Consider the following 17412-nt stretch of genomic DNA (forward strand, 5'->3'; position numbering starts at 1 on the left):
TTCTGCTCCAATTTCTTTCAGTTCTATTGTAATGAGAGTATATTTTTCTATTTTCTGTCTTTCTTTTAATATTAAATTATTGTCATTTGGTATAGCAAAATCTATTACGTACGTATGTTCTGATTTCTTGATTAATACGATGTCTGGTCAATTGCATGTAATTGTTTTATCTGTGAGTGTTGACCTTTTCCAGTATAACTTGTATTTTGCGTTCTCTAGTACGTTTTCAGGGGTGTAATTGCAGTATGGCATCTGCTATTATTATTATTCATTTTTGCCCGTAAGGACAGAGTATGAACTTGAATATTTCATGATTATGTGATCATACGATGTTTTCTCCTTCTTTTTCTCCCCCCCAAAATCTTTTCATCTTTCGACTGTATCCTGCTTCCTTTGGTCTGTTCACTTTGCTTCTGTTTTCTTCTTTCTTTCATTTCAAATTTCGTATTCATAATTTTTTTCTAACTTTTCTTCTTTATCCCATCATTTTTCTGTTGATCCCTGCTTGTCTTAGGTCCTCTTCTATATCGTGATGCCAATTGGTTTCCTGATTCACTACATCAAAGATCCTCTTCGTGAGTCTGTTGTTGCTCATTTGCTGTATGTGCTTGTAGAATGTAAGTCTGCGTTTTCTGATCATGCCTGTGAGTGTGTTTGTTAGTTCATATAATTCCCTGGTTGGTCTCTTCATCCAATTGCCGTCTTTATGTACTACTCCAAACATTTTTCCAAGTATTTTCCGTTTTAATTTTTTATGTTTCTGTGTTTCCTGGTGCTCCAGTTGTGGTAGTTTCTGATGTGTAAATGCCTCCGGTATCACAACTGTCCTGTAGTATCTGAGTTTCGCCTGATTACATATACTTCGTTTGTTATAATGCGACCGTGTGAGTCTGAATGCTCTCTGAAGTTTTTCAGTTCTTTCCATGTTGGATGCTTTGTTTGATCCTCCTATTTATATGGATTCCCCTACGTATTTGAATGTTTCGACTATCCTTATGTTTCCGTATTTTGTATGTGTGGTTTTTGTGTTGTTTATTATATTATTCTTAGTAATATTAATTTGTTTGATTATATCTCTATCGTTTTTATTTAATTTAGTTGTTTTTATTAGTATAATTATTGTTATTTTTAATTTTTTAATTTGTATTCTTTGTAATAGGAAACAAATTAATCTTCATTATTTTCTAGTTCCTTTAATTAGTGGTTCCCAACCGGTGAGCCGCTACACAATAGTGTGTCGCTCGGTCCGGTGGGGTATGTCACGAAATTTTAGAATTTAAAAATAAATTTTAAGCTATTCAGAAAGTCTCTATACAAATTAATTTAAACTTACCGTGAAACCTTCGATAAGGTAAAATTTATTTTGAGAGAGACTGTACCAGTCAATATATGTTACAATGCTGAATTTAATTTTCTTTCCTGCCGATAATTTTGAACGATGCAGAAATGCTTAATTTATTCTTTCCACTCGGTAATGAACCGAGTGTTCATCGTTGCCACGTTGGGAGATTTATTCCTAAGCGTAGGAATTTTTCAAGAAAGCCAAGTCTCGAAAATCAGTTTACACAAAATATGAAAGAATGTCTGAAGAAGTCAATAAAGAACACTTAAATGCGTTAGAAACTTCAGTAACAGTACGATTCCTACCGTGTCCATTTCAAAGTTAGAATAGGTCATTTCTCCATTTGGTACATCTGATGAGGTCAACATACAAAATGCCACTAATTTAACTGTCAGTGAAAAAAAAAATTGTTAAACTTGTCATTTGATTCTACCAAAAACAAAATTTGTAGACATTTCAGTACAGTCCTTTTGGATTTATGCAAGATTGCAAAGAGGGCCAAAAATATTTTGCTACCGTTTTCAAGGTCATACTAGCAACTTGTGCGAATCAGCATTTTCTACAATGAAAGCAGTGAAACCTAAACAGATGATTAGATGTTAGCCTGTCAACCATAATACTACGTGTTGACAAACTCTGTGGAACACTCCAAGCGCAGACTTCACATTAATTTTAGCAGTGAGTTATTAAAAAAAAAACAATATAAAATATATCTTTTTAATCAGACTTTATATAGATACGTTGGTATTTCAGGCACTTACCTTTGAATTTTGTATTTTTTTGACCCCGTTTGACATGCTGCTTTATTTAGAAAAAATACGCCCGCTTGCGTTTAACATTGGTCTACGTACACTGGATGTCTGATGCTTAGAATTAGATGATATTTATTATTATTATTACTACAGTTATCATCATCATCATTATTATTATTAATTAAAAACAAATAAGTGTGTCGCGACAACGTGGGCGTTCAGTGAAGTGTGTCGCCGGTTAAAAAAGGTTAGGAACCACTGCTTTAAATTATGTGTGTTAAATAAAAGATTTATTTATTTTCTTTCAATGAATACGGGTTTTCGCTCACTCTTTATATTTAGGATGGTTGCATTTAGCTTCTTCCTCATCCACAATTAAACCAAATATTGATTATTTGTATTTATTGAATTTCGGGATCGATTTATTTGTGTACGAAATATAAAACAGGTTACTTTTAATTTTAATTCAACAACTGGCCAGAAAAAAGGAAATATTTACGTGACGTTGCCAAATACTTGATGTATAGTGTGAATGTAGAGCATAACTCATGTTACACTGCCAATATGGTCCTTGACGGTGACGTCCGTCTAGAGTGAATCGAGTTTTAGACAGATAATCGATAGTAGTAGTAATAAAAATAAAAAAAATAAAAAATAAACAAATAATAATAATGTATTGTGGAGAACACAATATGTTTTAATTGTATAAAGGAAATTGACTATTATTTAGTGATTTATTTATATTATTAGATAAAATTGTAATCGAACTTAATGAATGATCAAATTAATCGATTTAATAATAATAATAATAATAATAATTGTTATTATTTTGTAGCACATCCCTATCCCCAATAACGTCGATTATATTAAACGTGTACACGTCATCCGATTATTTGAAAGAAGATTATGAATCAGCAGTTTAGAAATTGTATTACAATACTAACCGTCTTATTTGCATCGTTGTCAGTTTTAATTTATGTATACGTAGTTACATAACGTTGGTACAGTGCGTGGTTGAATTTGTGTTAAAGCTTTTTTATTCAGAGCGGCAATTATTTAGTTTTGCTATGGTAAATATTAGTCGAAATCGAAGTAATGTTAATAACACAAACTATATCAACAATAATGGACAGAACTACGTAAGTAAAGAAAAAAAAAAAATAAGTAGAAGTAGAAAAAATTTTATTCTTGACACGCTGAATTATCCGGTGATTTTCTACGTATCTGTTCTCTTTTATCCGGAAGGGAGCCCTTGAAAAAGATTCCCAAAAAGGTTTTGTACGAAATTTTTTTTCACATTTCATTTCCCTTAATTTCTTGTTCCTGACGATATGTTTTACTAAAATACAATTTCGGGCTAATAAATAAAATCTGTTCTCTTAAGATGAAGGAAACATCAACTTTTTAAAAAGTTTCCTTAAAAACGTTCGAAAATTCAATTTTTAGAAATACTTTTTTAAAACGCGTCTCGGTTGTAAACTGTGAAAACTCCTGTAACAAATTAAAAATAACGCGTACGAAGAAAGATTTTCTTTAAATTTTATTTATTTTTTGTTAAATTCTTTTTCGTTTGCTAATCCTAATAATTGAGTTAAGCATTGTGATTCAAACCGAGAGCTTGTCTCTATTTTAATGCGTAGTTTTTGTTAAGTAATAATATTAGCGTGAATAAATCATGTTCTGTTAAATATAGGAGGGACGTTTTATAATTTTTTCAAATAATAATGGGTGTTAAAAAATCATTTCGGTGTTAAAAAATCATTTGTACGTCCTAAAAACCATTTACCATAACCGATCCTGCCGGTAGAATGACGTGGAGGAGGACTTCCGTCAGCCTTTTGCTGACGAATGTTTACCGATATATCTATGTTTCAGCGACTCGAAAATTCACTTAGATTATGTTGAAACGGCGTTGAACAACTATTCGAAGCGATTGATTTTTTGATCAGCTATGAGCGAAAAGGGCGTCATTTTTGGTGATGGCTTTATAGTATGGAAATTTCATTTAAGGTATTTATGTTCGTTCGAATTGTTCGCGGTGTTAAGATATCTAGTGTTCGTTAATTCAAACATCTTCCAAATAGATATGAAATCTTTCTGTGATTTCTACGACGTCGTTATCTCACTTGGACGTCCGGCGTGCGGTAGGTATTTTGTACTGTCCGACCGCATTTGAAATTTCTGAAACAAAAATAAATTCCTGTTTCTGATAGTGCGTTTTTGTCGAAAAATGATTGAGCTTCGTGAAAATATCTTGAACCGTTAGATCTTTAAAAAAAAAAATACTTAATTACCGCACGAAACGTAGTTACATAACGTCGGTTACAGTGCGTGGTTGAATTCGTGTTAAAGCTTTTTTATTTAGAGCGGCAATTATTTAGTTTTGCTATGGTAAATATTAGTCGAAATCGAAGTAATGTTAATAACACAAATTATATCAACAATAATGGACAGAACTACGTAAGTAAAGAAAAAAAAATTGTAGAAGTGTATAATTAAAGCGTAAAAAGGTTTATTCTTGACAAGCTGAATTATCCGATGATTTTCTACGTATCTGTTCTCTTTTATCCGGAAGGGAGCCCTTGAAAAAAATTCTCAAAAAATTAATAATTATTCTTTGAATATTAACGATAGATTACGCATATTTTGGACGAAATTATTTTTTACGGGACTATGCCAAGAAGTCAGGCTGTGTTCTGATAATACGAGTGCTCTTATATTTATTCATTTATGTTCCTGTAACTACCTAATCGCTGAAACGATTTTGCATTGAACGTGATGGAGATCGGATACATAATCGAAATAGAAATTAACAGAATAGCACATGACTTCGGCCGTCATTTTAAAGCATAAAACTAACATTTATTTGAAACTTATCGAAGAAAATGGTTTAAAAGAGAATTTAAAAAAATTACGTATTGTTAACTATGTTATGTATGAAAAGTAACTGTGGTTTTTTTGAAAATAAGGTAAATGAAGTATTAAATAAATTTTAATTCGAAGGTCACTGAATAAATAAATGTTTATAAAGAAGAAATTTTAATTTAAATCGATACTATTTAGAGGAAAAGGATAGAACCAAGAATTACAGGTGACAAGTAAATTAATATCCGGGTCTATGATGTAAATATTATTTTTACATTAAAAAAAACTTTCGTAAAATAAGTTTCAAACTTCTTACTTATATCCTTTAAGTTCACCGAGTTCGTAATATAAAAAAATGAACTTAGAAAAACCACTTAAATGAATAAACAGACGTTTTCATAAAGTACGGCAATCCTTCACTTTTTAAGAGTTATATATAGAAAATTGAAATTTAATAAATGTTCTCATCTCAAACCGATTTATTTTTCGATATGAGAACCACTAAAATCCAAGAAGCCCCCTAGCTGGGGCAACTCAAAAATTTTAAATGGAATGGGTAGGTTTGTGACAACATTATTTTAAAACGACATATCATTTAGAAAAACCCGTTTTAACGTAAAAATCAGACTCACCGAATTCAAATGTTTTTTGATAAACTATCGTGAATTATTTTATAAAAAAAAAAAAAAATTGATCTATTTACTCTACAAAGTGCTACTATAGAGATTGTGTTTGTCATAATTTAATCTTATTAGCTTGGATTTAAAATTCCAATTTTACGTTATCGAACAAAAAAAAATATTGTTACGTAAAAATGTATTTTTTAAATATTTTTTGTAACATTTAAATTTATTTTAAAATACACTCTTAAAAATGTTTATTTCTTGAAATTTTATTTAAAACAAATCCAGTTAGTTTTTAAAATCAATAAACGGAGATCGAAAACGTAAAACGAATAAAATATATTTATTACAGAATTGAAAACCTACTAATGTTATTAGATCTAAGAGATATTCTCGTTTTACCTTAAAAATTAATTTCTAATCTATCGAAGTAATTATTATTTTAGGAGAATAATTTGTTGGCTACAATAACGTGTTTTCTATTGTTTAATTTTTTCCCTTATAGAACTAAACACGCAATCAACTACGCCTTTATTAGGAGTGTTTTACTTATTAATTCCAATGGATAATATTATAATTACATCGATTATTTTCTTATTTAGAATAAATTAAATCAATGTCATGAAGGTAATTTTAACTAACAGACTTGTTTCCCAACTCACGTGGCTGAGCTGATACATTCCTTCAAGCCACAATACCGTTGTTATGAGAAAAAGAAAAAAATAACAAAGGGTTGTATAACTTTCGCGCTTTGCGCTTGACAGATTGCTTTTTAAAATACGACATAAGGTTTTTAAATATTAATGATTTAATTACGCATTATTTAGAGTATAGTTGAGAAAAAGATCAAAATGTTCAGTAAAAAAATTTAGGTCCGATTATAGGACCGATTAAGGTAAAAACAATTTATTTTACCTTAATCAGTCCTATAATTGGACCAACATTTTTTTACACTATTTTTTTTTTCACCAACAATTTTTTTTACTATTAAATGTATAATTGAGAGAAAAATCAAAATTTGTAGTAAAACATTTTGGGTCCCATTTTATTACCTTGACCGAATCAATTTATCTCGAAATTATACTGACTTTAGAGTTTAATTACTAAAAACCAAAAGTTTTATTAAAAAAATATTTGGCTCCCATTTAACCCTCGACAACGAAAATCTTGAAAATTAAAATTTAAAAAGATTGATATTTTAAGTTCGGGTCCATAACAGCCTTCTTGCTTTTGCCGTTTAAAAATTTATTTATTGAAGTAATTATTAATTTAATAGCTTGATTTGATAAATTCTTATTCAATGTCAAAAAATAAATTATAATTTACTAAAAGAAAAATATGGCCCCCCCCTTACCCGATGAGTTTCAAGTCAGCCCGATTCTAGAATATATATAGCCATTTATGTCAAATTTAAACTATTTTGGTCATCGGGTTTTCGAGATATGAATCAAAATCTGTTTTGAAATAATGTTGAATATCCGCCCACTTCTAAATTCGTTCCATTCCTAAAAATTTGGAATTTTAAATATCTTAATTCATCAAATATCAGTGCTTTCATCTAATTAAAGCTCAATTTTCTACGACTACTGTGAAAAACATCAACAATGCAAAACGGCAAAAATCCATATTTCCTATTTTTTTAAATTTTGTCCAAAATTTAATGCAATCAATTCCCAATATATAGAAATTTGTGGAGCCATTTCTGAAGAATTTATGAAGAAAGTAAATCTGGAAGTATTAATGTGTGTATGTATGTATATATATATATATATATGTGTGTGTGTGTGTGTGTGTGTGTGTGTAAGTGTACAGACTAATATGACGTTTAGATTAACAGCTTATGTTAATATTACATTTTTCACTAATTATAAAAAAGGCGTACTGCAGCCGATTGGTTCAAGGCGTCAGTTAGTCGCAACTTCTCATGACTGACTGGGTTTCGACTCTTAGACAACGAATTTTTTTTTTCACTTCGAATATTATTTATTTATTTAATTCAGATTTATTTATGGAATATTTATTTATTTAATACAGATCACAATACATGTACGTATTAAATAAAAAAATTTCTGGAAATTTTTATATAGTCTTTATAAACTGATGGGCTGGCTATACTTTTTCGAATTCTACTTGTAAAACTAACAAAAAATATACTTAGGAAAAATGACAATTTCTCCTTCGTTCTCCCACTGTCCGCCATTTCTTTATTTTTATATAATCATTTATATCTCAAGTTCCGATAGTCGAATCACATTAATATTTGGTAAGCGTTTTGGTAATAAAGTTTTAAAATTATCAAAAAATCAGGACTTAAATACCTTCGAAAATTACAAAATGGCGATCATGTTTATTTTTCAATCCTTATATCTCCATAAGTATTAGTTTTATCAAAATTTGTGATATTAGTAAAATACTGAGTCTTTTATTTTTAACAAAATGACATTTTATTTTTGAAAATCGGTTAACAAGTAACCAAATTATGGCAGAAAATTGATGATAATGTGTCTGTTTTCATGTCCACCACTTTATGTTTAGTTCGATGAAATATTAATTGTTTATATTTATTGTTAATTCTATTATTATAAATTAGTATCAAATTAAGTAATAATTTTCTCACAATAATTGACCTAATAACTATGACACAAAACTACATCAATTTTCTCCCATAACTAGACTGCTTTTTAACCGATTTAAAAAAATAAAATGCCATTTTGTTCAAAATAAAAGGCTTAATATTTTAATAACAACATAAATTTTGATAAAACTAATATTTATGGAGATATAACGGATTGAAAAATAAACGTGGCCGCTGTTTTGTAATTTTCGAAGGTATTTAAGTCCTGATTTATTTCTAATTCTAAAACTTTATTACCAAGACACTTACCAATTATTAATATGATTCGTGTATCTGAACTTGAGATATAAATTATGATATAAAAATAACAAAATGGCGGTCAGGGAGAGTTCGAAGGAGAAATTGCCATTTTTCCTAAGGATATTTCTTTTAGTTTTACAAGTAGAATTCGAAAAAGAATAGCCAGCCTATCATTTTAGAAACACTCTGAATATACATTATTTTTTTTACTAAATGTTCTTGAAACGGTGAAATTTCCAAGTACTGTGATGCCAAGAATTTTGGCCAGTACCTTTATAACTATGTTGCTATAGCAGCAATAAAACTTTAGAAGGAAAGTTATAATTTCCATCAGAATGAAGGATTTAGAGATGAAACAGGAAATAAATAGACGAATTTATTTAAGTGCTTCTTTTAAGAGATAATATTCGGACAGTGGAATTAGAAAAGAGAGAATAACCCAAGACCGATTCTAATAGATATATTATATTGGTAATAATATATATGCTCTGAACCGTGGTTACTGATAAATGAAATGATGTAAGGATTAAGAAAACAATGAGAGAATAATGGAAAAGGTGATAACTTATTATTCAAAGTTAAAACATAAGAACAGAAATAACTAGCAGAAAATTGAGAGTTTATTTAGAATTTTTGTCAAAAGATGTAAATAGATGAATCATGTTACTAGCATGAAAGATTTACAAGAGTAGTTCATCGGCATCCTTGTGACGGGGAAGAAAGTATTGTAAATCTACCACCATCAACGGGGTCTCACCAAACGGTTTATAGTTCAGATATTTCCATTTGCCATATTATTCGGGGAATAAACGAGATTATTCATTTAGAAACACCTTGTCTGTTCTCAGCTGACTCTATCATTATTAAGGAAAGGCAGGTTTTGTATGCCATAACTTTGTAAAACCACTTCGATTTCTCATGGAATCGTGGAAGCCGACTGAAGGAAACTCTGTCCGGACGAGGCCTACAGCGAAGGCAAAAGCTGAGTTTAAAAATCACCGATGTAAATGTCTATCGAGGCATTTATATCGGTGGTTTCCCAACGAGGCCTGGCTTATTACTATGTAGAGTGCGAAAGACGACTCCCGTTAAAGCTCATGTTGGCTAGGAACGGTGGTGGGGGGTGGCAACCGGAAGCATCACAAAGCGGGTATCTTTTCCTACGGGGTTGAAATGAAGGAACCTCTCTCTTTTTCTGTTTAGCCTCAGGAACCACCGTACGATATTACTTTAGAGGATGAATGAGAATGATTTGTATGAATGTAAATGAAATGTAGTTTTTTATAGTCTCAGGTCGACCATTCCTGAGATGAGCGATTAATTGAGACCCAATCACCAAAGAACACCGGTATCCACGATCTAGTATTCAGGTCTGAAGAAACCTGAAGCAAGCCTTGCGTTTTATTCTAAATGGAGTCGTCTTGTACTACTACGTTTCCCTATAGAGTGAATCGTTCCTCCCTAAATCCTCGTTTTCCGTTGTAGGTCTGATATTTTTAATCTCGTACTGATGATGCCGGTGCCTGGGAGTCAATTATCCTTGATTGACTCTGATAGGAGTCTTTTTATGAACCGATCGAGGAACTTCTTCCTTAGCGATTGAAGTGAATCTGGATTTAAGTCCGATGACAAGCCCGATGATAGGGATTTAATCCTTATTAGAGTACGAGCACAATTAGGAGATAGAATGGTGATATTGTAAATTCTGGAGGAAAGGTCTAGATTAAAAATATTAACAAAAAACTGAAGAAAATGTATAGAAATCTCTTTGCAAATGATATCCGAAGGGCTTGAAAGAAAAAAAGTTGATCTGTTTGTAATTTATTTTTAGATGGAAGGCGAGTAGTATCTTACATCCTTGATCTGATGAACTAGTTATTGCTTTGATCGCCTGAAAGGATTGATATCTCTTTGTTTGACATGCTGAAAAAATCAAAATGGTGGATCCTTTTTCAACTTTTTTTTAAAGTAAGCGTAAGGGATTAAGCGGGATTATTCGTACTCTGTTTTTCACAGAAAGTGACTCATTAAATAAATACTGCATTTAATTAATCACAGTATTTTTTTTATGGGTTTATGGGAAAGTTTCTTTCTATGAGAGTAATGATATTCATAGTACTGTTAAACTCTGATGAGATCAAACTGATGAAACGATTCGTTTGTAAGGGTGAATAAACTAAATCACCTGAATTTTGTTGGATTTATCATAAAATATTGTATTCGGTTTGGTGTAAATAAGTAAAGGAAACCTTTTTATTATCAGTTCCCTTAATAAATTCGATAAGGGATGCCTGTTATTCGAGTAATGTTGCGTCATTTTTCGGGATTGACTTGTATTTCAGGTTATTTTTTTACTCTGTTATGTGTCAATTGAATTGAAAGTGCCTAACATACTGTTGGGTTACAGCAAGTAACATATTTACAAATATAACGTATACCTGAATAAAAAATTAAAGAATAAATGAATCTTTATTCTGCTCGGTATAGAATAATAAATTATGTACATCACGTTAGGAATGAGTAGAAATGGTGCCTCAAAGACAAAAAAACCATGCTTTTCTTCAAACAAAAATAAATAAATAACAAAAACAAACAAAACAATTCATACTAAAAAGTAAAAAACATTTTTTTTGTCAAGAAAAATAATTTTAAAAAGATTTTATATTTATTCATGAGTAAAAAGAAAAGCGTGAGGGCGTGCCCTCATAAAGAACCACCTTATAATTAGAGCGCGCCCCAAGCCTTACTTTTTAGTCATGCACAAATAGAAAATCTTTTTAAAACAAATTTTTTTCAAAGTAATTTTCTTGAAAAAAATATATTTTTTAAATTTTAATACAAATTGTTTTTTTTTTTTTTTTACTATTTATTTATTTTTCTTTGAAGAAAAGAAAGTTAAAAAATTTTTTTAAATTTATATTCTTCACAGAACAACGTGGTTTGAAATCATACTTGAACAAATTAAATTCCCTTAAGTTATAAAATTTCTTCGTAAAATGTTAATTTTACCTCTCTCTCTCTCTCTCTCTCTCTCTCTCTCTCTCTCTCTCTCTCTCTCTCTCTCTCTCCCCAGTTTATTCTGTACTATAACCAAAACAATTAGTTTTTATTAATATAAATGACACCAATTTTTTATAACTAAATCAGATGATTAGGGTACATAAATTTTAGAAGGTAAATTTTAAACTAGTTATATTGAAATCCACTTCAACAGCTACTTTTTTTATTCTTATTTTTTTTAACCTCCGGGACCACCTTTAGGTATTGCTTCAGAGGATGAGATGAATGACAATTTTTGTAGCGTGTGAAAATACCATGCCTGATCGGGATTCGAACCCAGGGCCTCCGGATAAAAGTCCGAGACGCTACCACTCGCGCCACGGAGGCTGGCTTCAACAGCAACTTGATCTACTCGTAATTTATATGAATTTTAGTACTAGATCGTGGATAGCGGTGCTCTTTGGTGGTTGAGTTTCAATTTACCATACATCTCAGGAACGGTCGACCTGAGTGTGGAGAAGACTACACTTCATTTACATTCATACACATCATCCTCATTCATCCTCTGAAGCAATACCTTACGGTGGTTCCGGAGGCTAAACACAAGAAGATAAGAAAGGTCTACTCATACTGAATCGACAGTCAAAATCAATCTGATCGATAGCTACATCTTACTGATTTAGCTCAAAATGTTCCCCGTATTTTATAAATGGACATATTCATATATATGTATATGTTTATTTATTTATATAAATATAATCTTTTTTGCCTAATGAATTAATTCCATTCATAAGCTTGAAGCTTGTCCGTGAAAATGTGGAAATGGAAGTTTATATTGCATAAAAAATGCCTGACTGGGATTCGAACGGAGGGAGGACCTGCGGATGAAAGGCGGAGTCGCTGTCATTTCGCTGCGAAGATTGGCAAATTTATTTCTATGAAATATAGAAATATTTGAAATTAACAATGGAAGATTATTGTATTGTCACCTGATTTACGTCGCTGTGTAAACTTTCACCATCGTATGACGACAGGAAATGAGTTTAATTAAGGATGCAAGATTTGAGGACTCGGTTGGATTTTGTTAATGAAAATCATTTAAAAAGAAATTTTTCCCAGCGTTTGCTTGGATGGATCTAGAAAAACCGTGACAAAATCTTAACGAGAACATTATCACAAAATACAAAATTAATTATAAAATTAAAAGTAGATTAATAAAAAAAGTTATTGAATTAATTATTTAAAATAAAAACACAAGAAGATACTAAATATAAAAAATAACTATAAAATAATTCACAATTCAGAAGGCGTTAATGAAAATTATTTGAGCAGATTTATGTAGACGTTGAAGAAGATGCAGAAATCCCGTTTTTTATTACTTTTTTTTAAATAGTATTATTTATAAATTAATCGATCCGCATTACTGTTGCAGGAGAAAAAAAAAGTTTAATTGTATTTTAAATAAATAGGTGGAAAAATGTTTTAAATAGTTTGGTAAATTTATAAAAAATAGCAAGGGCATATTACGTATCTTTCTCGTAAGCCGAACCGAACTATTGAGTTATAAGAAAGAAGTTCTGTTAGACTGGTTTGGGACAGGTGAAATTTTTTTTTTTGTAATAGATGTTTATTCTTTTTAGTAAAGATTGCAGATTTATAAAAATACTATTAAATTAACATTTTTAATTTCCTATGTATAGGTGTACTTGACTCATGTTTACGGTTTCCAAACAATATAATCTGACAGTTCATTTTTATATCTTGGAAACTCATTTTGACTTTCTGGAGTCCTAAGAGATAACACAACATTTATCTCCTAAATCTGAGTTCGTTATGAATCACCTGAACGACTCGTAATATACGTACGCGTGAAACATGAAATTATACAGGTTCTTTCTTTCTTTCTTTTTCCTGTTTAGCCTCCGGTAACTACCGTTTAGATAATACTTCAGAGTGTGATATGTATGAGTGTGAATGAAGTGAAGTCTTGTACATTCTCAGTTCGACCATACCTGAGATGTGTGGTTAATTGAAACCCAACCACCAAAGAACACCGGTATCCACGATCTAGTATTCAAGTCCGTGTAAAAATAGCTGGCTTTACTAGGACTTGAACGCTGGAACTCTCGACTTCCAGCGTTATACAGGTTGTCTCGTATTTAATGGAACAATGTAAAAATGTTTACACATATTTGATTAAATAAAGTAATTAAACAGATTAATGAATAATCGATTTAATTAACTATCGTAGATTCTTTAACATACCATAATGAAATGGGAATTTTGTAAAATTTTAAGCGTCTATAAAACGTACAGAAGATTAATTTGTCGTAACCTACTTCTAAACATACGTGCAAAGATTTGAAAAGAAATATTAACCGATATAAAAATAAACACAGGCCGCTATTCTCAAAAGTTGAATCGGATTAAGAATTCCTTGAAGGCAACGGAGATGTTATGTTTTGTATTGTTATAATACGTGTTAGATTGCTTTATCATCAGCTTAGCTGTCGCCAGTTGTTTTAAAAACGATTAATTAATAATCTAGTTCTTTGTAGTACAGTTATAATCTGCATTGTTTAATAAGAAATGCGGATCCTGCATCAGTTTATAGCGCAAATACATAACCTATAAGTACGCGCGTGTCTAGTGTTGATTAAGTATGGGAGTCTTTAAATAACTTTTGAACAGTTAAACATAGAAAGATGAAAGTTCGCAAATGGCCCTACCTCAAAACGATCTATTTTTCGGTACGAGATCACTACTAGAGGTGTACTAAAGATAATTTTGGGACATCCTAAACGTTTTAAACTAGCTATAAAAAACATTAAATGGCTGGTATATTAATCAGGGTTTTTATACCTTGTAGTTTACGTCCGTTATTTTATTTCTGAATGCCCTTAAAGTAATATCACAATCCTACCTTGACCATTTAAAATTTTTGAATTGCTCCCTTCCCATGGAGGCCCCGCTTAAGGTGTGACAATATCCTAGCAAAAAAAAGATCGTTTCGAGAGAAGCGAATTTGCCAGATTTCATTTTTACTACTGTTAAAAGTTAATTGTTGAAAAGTTAGTTTCGATACTAATATTCTGTGTTTAAATAAATAAATATACAAAAAGGCTTTGTCTGGATAAGCAAAACTTGATAGCTGACAAGTTGAGTGTGTTGTCATGTCATTAATCATATTTCTGGTCGTTTGAATTTTCCTAAATTTAATTCTTATATTTCATTATTTATTAAAAGAAGTTAAAATAAAAAGATCGCATCCCTTAACCGATTCTCAATTTTAGGGTTTTTATATTTACTTTTTTTAATAGGTTTATCTATAATTATTTCGGGATTAATATTGATCCAACTAGAACTGATATAATCAATCCGTCTTCTGCATATAGTGAGTTTATATATATATATGGTCTCAGGAGTGGTCGGCCTGAGTCTGTTCAAGACTACATATTTACCGGTCCTTCACACTTATACACTAGACTGCAAACAGATGCCTTGGCATCTCTGTAGAGTACTGTTGACATCATGTCACTGTGCTGTTACTATGTAACCTGGTATTACGTAGTATTAAATAAATATATTTCACCTCCAATTTATGGAACTTTACACTTTACCATTATTTTTTATGTCATCAATGAAATGATACATTTTTTCATATTTTTGTATTTATATTATTACATTATTTGTATTTTATATATAAAAAATCTGATATAGACATCACATGACTTGCTTGTACGCCTATTAAATTACATATACACATTTAAAAAAAATGAAAAATACATAAAATTTTATTTCATTAATAACGTCTATATTTTTTAATTTTTTTTACTGGATTATTATTTATTGTAGTTTTTTTACTAGTACAGAATAATAATTATTAATAAATCAATATATTTAAATTAAAAAATAAAGTTAAAAAAAGGAAATGAAGTCGGATTGGAACCGATGTGCCTTTCCCTGGTAAGATCCAAATATTTCATTAATTAAAATTTATTTGGCTATAACTCTGAAACCAATGAAAATAAGTACCACTTATGATATATCGTTAAGAAGCTCTCAAGGAGGGCCTATTACTGCATTTAAGAAAAAGTCCAAAATCCAATTTTTTTGGATTTTGGGCTTTTTGGACACTATTGGTCCAGTCGATTGCAATCAAAAAGGGAGGTGCACAACTAGATGTTACAACAGTTCTAAATCCAAAATTTCAACATCCTACTGTTAATCGTTTTTGAGTTATACGAGATACAAACGTACTCTACGTAGGCCTACGTGCAGTAGTCACGCCGAAACTAGTCAAAATGGATATTTGCGTTTAAATCTGAAAACCGAAATTTTTTGCGATCACAATACTTCCTTTACTTCGTACAAAGAAGTAAAAATGCAGTTTTTTACCTTTAAACTATTAAAATATTTTACGCTTAGAATTTATTTACTTATTTTTTTTTTTTACAGTTTTACAATTCAATGTATAACTTAGCATTTTAATAATGATCCTTGTGATTTTACTTATAAATGTACTAGTTTATGTTAATGAACTGAGTGATAACTGTTTGTAGTTGTATAACACTTATTATTATAAAAAAAAGAAGTATTACCAGTTTTTATAATGCTAAGTATACATTTACACATTCAACTGTAAGTATTACAAAATCATCTATTTGTTGATATTTCCTTTAACAATAGAAAATGCTGTCTTTTATCTTGATGGAAGTAACTGCATTTATTCGAAGCCAACATATATATATATTTTTTATTTTTTACTAAAAACACATAATTAATTATCACATATAATTTTAATTATCGTCTTATCATACACCTACCATCGGAATCTCTTACATATTTCGTCTCATCAATGTATCAGTATCATCAGGGATGAAAATATTCGCAATTACGTTTCCTCAGTCCACAAAAAACACATCACACCACAATACTACACATTAAAATTCTCGTATATACAGGTCCGGCAGAAATAACTCCCCGATTTGAAATGTAAATAAAATTAACATTACAACAAATTTATAAAAAAAATTAAATATATTTTGAAAGAACAGTGTTTGCTATTTATCCTCACATACCTTTATTAATTTAAAAAAAATTATGTTGTTCATATGCCGACCTTCACTATCTATACAGGTCTTTAACCTCTGCCTGAAATTCTGCATTACTTTTCTTGTCATTTCCAATGGTATTGTAGTAATCTGTTGATGGCTAGCAGCTTTTAAGTGATCGAAGCTTCTGTTTACAGATTTCAGCCTTTAGATCTCCCCAGACAAAAAATCGCATGCTGCAAGATCGGGTGACCGTGCAGGCCATGGGACATTTCCTCATTGTGAAATAAAGACGTCTAGAAAATATTTCTCCGAGGAAATTCATTGATTGTCTGCGTGTGAGCAGTGACCCGTCTTGTTTAAACCATCAATTTTCGGTTTGATTTCTGGGAGTTCATTAAGTCTTGGTAGCAAGAAGTCGCGTAAAATTATTATATAACGTTCGGAAGTTACTTTAACTGATTGTCTTTCTTCCTCAAAAAATTATGGCCCTATTATTACAAATTCAGCAACTACGCATCAAACTGTAACACGCTTAGAGTTCAGAGGCGCTTATGAAATTGTATAGGACTATTTTCTGCCCAGAATCGAAAGTTTCGTTTGTTAACACAACTCGATAAATGAAAATGGGCTTCGTAACTTGGTTGAACGATCGAGTTCACTGGAATATTTTCCAGAATAGCCTTGCAAGAAGCAATGCGGCTAATCCAGTCGCGTTCGTTTAGTTGCTGCACGACTATCATTTTGTAAGGATTTAACTGTAAGTCATCGTGAAAAATTCTCCTTACAGTCCGTTCAGAAATTTGTAACGCAGCAGCATGGAGCGACGTGGAGATTGTGTAACTGCTTGTCTCACTAATTGAATATTTTCGGGTATTCAAACGCTTCGTGGCTTCCCTGG

The 17412-nt window shown here is 30.8% G+C and overlaps 1 protein-coding gene across 2 annotated transcripts in view; it reads left to right on the forward strand.

The window, feature by feature from the left end:
* Positions 1–3042: 3042 nt before the first annotated feature.
* Positions 3043–17412, forward strand: part of LOC142328934 (ABC transporter G family member 23-like) — a 226270-nt gene continuing 211900 nt past the window's right edge. The window contains exon 1 of one of the 2 annotated variants that reach the window (XM_075373111.1): positions 3043–3233. In XM_075373111.1, the coding sequence (XP_075229226.1) occupies positions 3162–3233 (72 nt within the window). In that variant the 5' untranslated portion in view covers positions 3043–3161. Of the gene's footprint in view, positions 3234–4423; positions 4555–17412 lie in introns of those variants that run through there. The other variant, XM_075373112.1, reaches the window with a different exon arrangement.

This window comes from Lycorma delicatula, chromosome 8, assembly GCF_047948215.1.
Source record: "Lycorma delicatula isolate Av1 chromosome 8, ASM4794821v1, whole genome shotgun sequence".
Classification (NCBI taxonomy): Eukaryota; Metazoa; Arthropoda; class Insecta; order Hemiptera; family Fulgoridae; genus Lycorma; species Lycorma delicatula.